Raw genomic sequence first — 4,796 nt, 5'->3', positions numbered from 1 at the left:
AAGGGGGATAATTAATCCAGCTTTGAAAGTGGCACCTCCTAGAACAAGAATGGAGAAGAAGAGTTAATTTGATTCAAGCTTTATCCCTCAACTTACAGCATATTTATAATGCTTCTCTTACAATTTGAATGATTCCCTTTCCCAACAAGTACTTGGAAAACCTGACAAAATTTGCCATTTTTCCCTACAATGATTCATCAATGATCACACGTAATCTTGTAGTTTGACAGGCCTTCTTCTTGTTCGGCATGGCCTTTCTGCAACAGGATCAACAGAATTCCCCCTAGCTTCTTTTTTTCTTTTTCTAGGTATACTCCCACTTCTTCCAATCTTAAGAGAAACCAGGGTCTCCACATAACCAACAATGTAGTTGAAACAGCGAGGCTGGAGGTTGTAGCTTTGCCTAATTCTAAATTTTGTCATCTTCTGTGTCTCTGGGTTATACAAAATTGGCTCTGTTTTATCAGTCATCAGTAGAATTTCACGACCTTCCTTCAGAAATCCTCTTGAAGATATAAACACAGTGTAAATCGCTTCAGGCACACACAATTTCATCTTAAAAACTTTGGCCCAGGACTCCCTCACTCCATATTCTTTCATCACCCACAAGTCGATTAAGTCTTCCATTGGGAATTTAGTAGATACAGAGAGGCACCCTCCCAAATACCCATGGCAAAGCTTCATATCTGGCTGATAGAAAGGCAGCGACATCTCTTGGAACGCTTCTTGGTATAAATCAAAAGAGACTATTAAATTATAGGAAACGTGGGATAAAAATTGCTTTCCCCTTCGTCCAGCCACCCAGTGAATAGATTCATTCACACATACAGATGAATTCTGAAATGGATAATCAACAAGGAAAGGAAAAGAATGAGGGATCCGTCTCCACCTATGAGAACCATCACCAACTGTATATATCTTGACTGATGTTTCGCCGTTGAGACCGTAATTAATCATCACCACTTTATGTTCCTTGGTAATGGGATTAACGCCCATCCCGTAAACTGGATCAAGATTGAACAGGTATTGCTTGGGACCTTTTGGAAGTAGAAGGGATTCTCTGGTAGCTGGATTGTATAAGTCTCTACGCATACGCAAACCAAACCATTGCATGAAGCTTGGAAATTAAATTGAGCCAGTGGGATTTTCCATCCCTTATTGTGTAACTGGAATTTGCTGTTGGATTCAATCTTTGAGGAGTAAATAGAACCGCAATGTACTTCAAGGATGTGAGTTGGGGTTGGGTTTTTCTCAGTTAATCGATCCATGTGTTTAATAATGAAACCAGGATCCGTAAATAAATTTTGCAAATGTTTGGATACACACCTGAATCGCATCAGGGACTTAACCGGTAGTCTCGAAAGGATTTCTTCTATTATATCAGTTGACAGTTCTGACGGGATCTCTTCCATCATACCGGTTGACTGTTCTTTCTTCCTCCTCATGTAACTCCTCTAGTTTCTAAGCTTCCGTCTGGTTATCGATGATTCTCTTCTTATAAACAGAAAGAATTAGGTTTAGGTTTTGGGAAGACCCCCACGCCCAAACTCTTGATTGCTGCGAGTCGTTTGTTTGTGAGTTAGTTTTTTTTTTTTTTTTTTTTTTTTTTTTTTTTTGGTGAAGTTGTTTGTGAGTTAGTTGGTGATAGAGTTTGAGATGGATTAGACTACCTGAATGATAGGGGTTGTTACAGGTTTCGAATTCCCTGACGGATTGAAAAACAAGTAATAATCACAAACTTTCCTCTTGAGTCTTAAGACTCTTAACCGAGGGATTGGATTCATATTTGGACATGGAAACTGAGTTACTTACGTTCACGTCTCTCCCTTTTCTCGCCTTCTTCTATTTTGATTCTCCTTTTCCTCCTCTTTTAAAAGTTTCTTGTTACTTCACCAAAAAAAAAAAAAAAAAAATTTCTTGTTCTATTCTGGTTTAGGGTTTTAGGTGGTTTAGGCAAAAAGGGTTTTTGGTGAAAGTCTTTGTATCTTTGTTTATGGGGTTCGATATTATCTACCGGGAGATATATATCTGTAAAAAGGTAGAAATATGTTAATTATGGGGTCGTCTTCCAGCAAGTACATAGATGGCCTTGAGCCCATGGAACTATTTTCCGGCGAAATTTGCTGGTTTCGCTACTGAGCCAACCGAAATTTTGCTCCGAAACGAGATGAGTTAGATTTCGCCGATTATCGCCGCCGGCCATCTCCGACTGTGCGTTGCCGTGAGAAAGAAAGAGAAAAGGAGAGAGAGTGCCATGAGACAGAAAGAGAAAAGGAGAGAGAGTGCCGTGAGAAAGAAAGAGAAAAGGAGAGAGAGAAAGCTTGCCCTTGAGAAAAAAATACTTGCAGAGATAGCCGGAGACGTTAGGGATGACGACTGACGAAGGTGGGAGAGAGAGAGTTATATTATTATTATATTATTATTTTTACATGACTGAATGATGTTTTGTACTTTTTGTAAGAATTTTTTATATTATTTTTATACTTTTTCAACTTTACATTTATTACATGATACTCGAATCTTTTGTAATCATTTCTTTCATTATTTTTATCAATTTTATATTTATGTTACATAGGTAATTGCAACGCAGACTTATTTTGATTTTTGAAATTTGAAAAACTAGGCAGCGAAATCTCTATCGCCCGGTTTGCTACCCAGTGAACCGGGCGAAATGAACGATACTTCGTTCCTTGCTTGAGCCTTGAGGTGGTAAGTTTCCCTCGCCTATTACCAAAAAAATTTAAAAAATTCCCTCGCCTTCTTACCAAGAAAAGAAAAAGTTCTTTTGTCTTCGATTGGATTTTTATGCGCTTCTCTTCTTTTCTGTCACCACCTTACCTTTATGGTAGAAGTCCTGATATCAGCACCACAACCCCTACTACTACTAGAGTTGGCAATTCGTCCAGTCAAGCGGTCTCAATCTGGCCTAGTTAGGCTTATCAGTCTAAAAAGGTTAGGCCTTCTATGACCTATTTAATAATCGGCCCAGTTATGTTTTAGACCATGTCGGTCTTGGCCACAATTAGGTTACTCTAACTCGGTCTTATTCGGGCTTCTAGTTGAACTTAATCGGTTGCCAACCAGACTTAATTGGGGTGTCAGAGAAAATTTTCATGTTATAAAATATTCTCCAAATTTCTTATTTCATGATTGATTTCTTGTGACTGTTGTATGATCTTATAGTAAATTTAAATTTTGAATTTCTCTAAAATATGGTTTGCTGTTATTTTGAATCTTCTAACAGTTATAAAATCTCAAGATTCTAATCAAAATGTAGAGTCATATTACCAAAAAGATCCATTAGCTTTTCATAATTCGGGTTCATTTTTAAATTTTCTTAATGCTCACCATCTTAATTTATAAATAAGACATAAGTGTCTAACAGTGTGTCACATTGATTGTTGGCTAGGATTCTCTACAAAGCTATGGAATTTTTCCGACGATCAAGTAATGTATCTTATTGGTGTTGTATGGTGGTAAGAATTCAATAATACAGCCGGGCAGGGGCGGAACCAAGATTCAATAGTAGGGGAGGGGCGAATAATAAAAGTTCAGATTGGGAAAGCACCAATGCTTTTTCGCCACACATATTGTGTAAGCCCTTATAAGACCCATTAGGATCCTACCTATGCATTATTTTAGGGTAAATATCACTTACCTCCCCTCTTAGCTGGACAAATAGCACTTACACCCCCTCTTAATTGGATAATATCACTTACCTCCACTCTGTTAACGTTTTCAGTTAAATTTAACTTTTACCGTTAAATATTTTTCTAAAACCCCAAACTACCCTTGGTTAAAATATTTTTTAATTTAAATCCTAAATTACCGTAATCACCGTAACAGTTAAAGTACTTATTACCCTCAATTAAAATAATTATTAAAAACTAAAATACCGTAGTCGAAACCCAAATTATCTTTAATTATTAAAAGCCCAACATACCTTTTTTTTAATAATTTTTATCAAACAATTAAAAAAAAAAGTACTACTATCAAGTAAAATTAAAAATGCAATTAAAAAAAAAAAAAAAAGGGTATGTTGATAAAATTAAACACGTACTACTATTTTGGGTTTTCTTAATTGTTTGATAAAAATTATTAAAAAAAAGGTATGTTGGGCTTTTAATAATTAAAGATAATTTGGGTTTTGACTACGGTATTTTAGTTTTTAATAATTATTTTAATAGGTAATTTAGTATTTTTGGTTTGCCAACCCCGGTTTATAAACCAATGGTTCGACCCGCGTCGCACACCTGGCTGTGGTGGGTGAGCCTCCCAGCGGGGATTTTTTGCATCTACAAGGATTCGATACCGGAACCTTGCTTAAGCGAACCAAGCTGCTTACCACTTGGACCAACCCCCGTTGGTTCCCATTATTTTATTATATTAAGGAATACGCCTACATATATTTTGTGGGGCCCACATATATTTGACAAAAATATGTAAATTATTGATAATGGTATTTTTTTTTTCAACAAGATATAGGTAAATTAAAGCATCAAATCCTCGAGAAAGAGATTCTGGTTCGACTCTCAGAAGCCCTAAATCATCTGGGAAGAATCCACTATCCTCATCGATTATCGACATAGGAGATTATTCTGGGTTTGTTCGACTCTCAGAATCGCTAAAATCTCTGGAAAGAATCCACCATCCTCATCGATTATTGTCCAAGGAGTGCTTGGTTCGACTATCAGAAGCCCTAAAACATCTGGCCAGAATCCACGATCCTCATGGAAAGATTGGCTGCGGGAGATGCGATTGCTGAAACAAATTTGAATGGAGCATCGAAAGAGGAA

General features: G+C 36.9%; 1 protein-coding gene across 1 annotated transcript; it reads right to left on the bottom strand.

Annotated features, from left to right (window-relative positions):
* Positions 1-204: 204 nt before the first annotated feature.
* On the bottom strand, positions 205-1,092 carry LOC149012381 (F-box protein CPR1-like). The gene has a single exon (XM_089157591.1). The coding sequence runs from the start codon at positions 1,090-1,092 to the stop codon at positions 205-207; it is 888 nt and encodes a 295-aa protein (XP_089013717.1).
* Positions 1,093-4,796: the final 3,704 nt, after the last annotated feature.

Source organism: Hakea prostrata, chromosome 6 (genome assembly GCF_041222555.1).
Source record: "Hakea prostrata isolate BN-2017 chromosome 6, UWA_Hpros_2, whole genome shotgun sequence".
Lineage (NCBI taxonomy): Eukaryota > Viridiplantae > Streptophyta > Magnoliopsida > Proteales > Proteaceae > Hakea > Hakea prostrata.
Note: the sequence above shows the minus strand (reverse complement) of the source record. Positions and strands in the feature narration are given on the sequence as shown.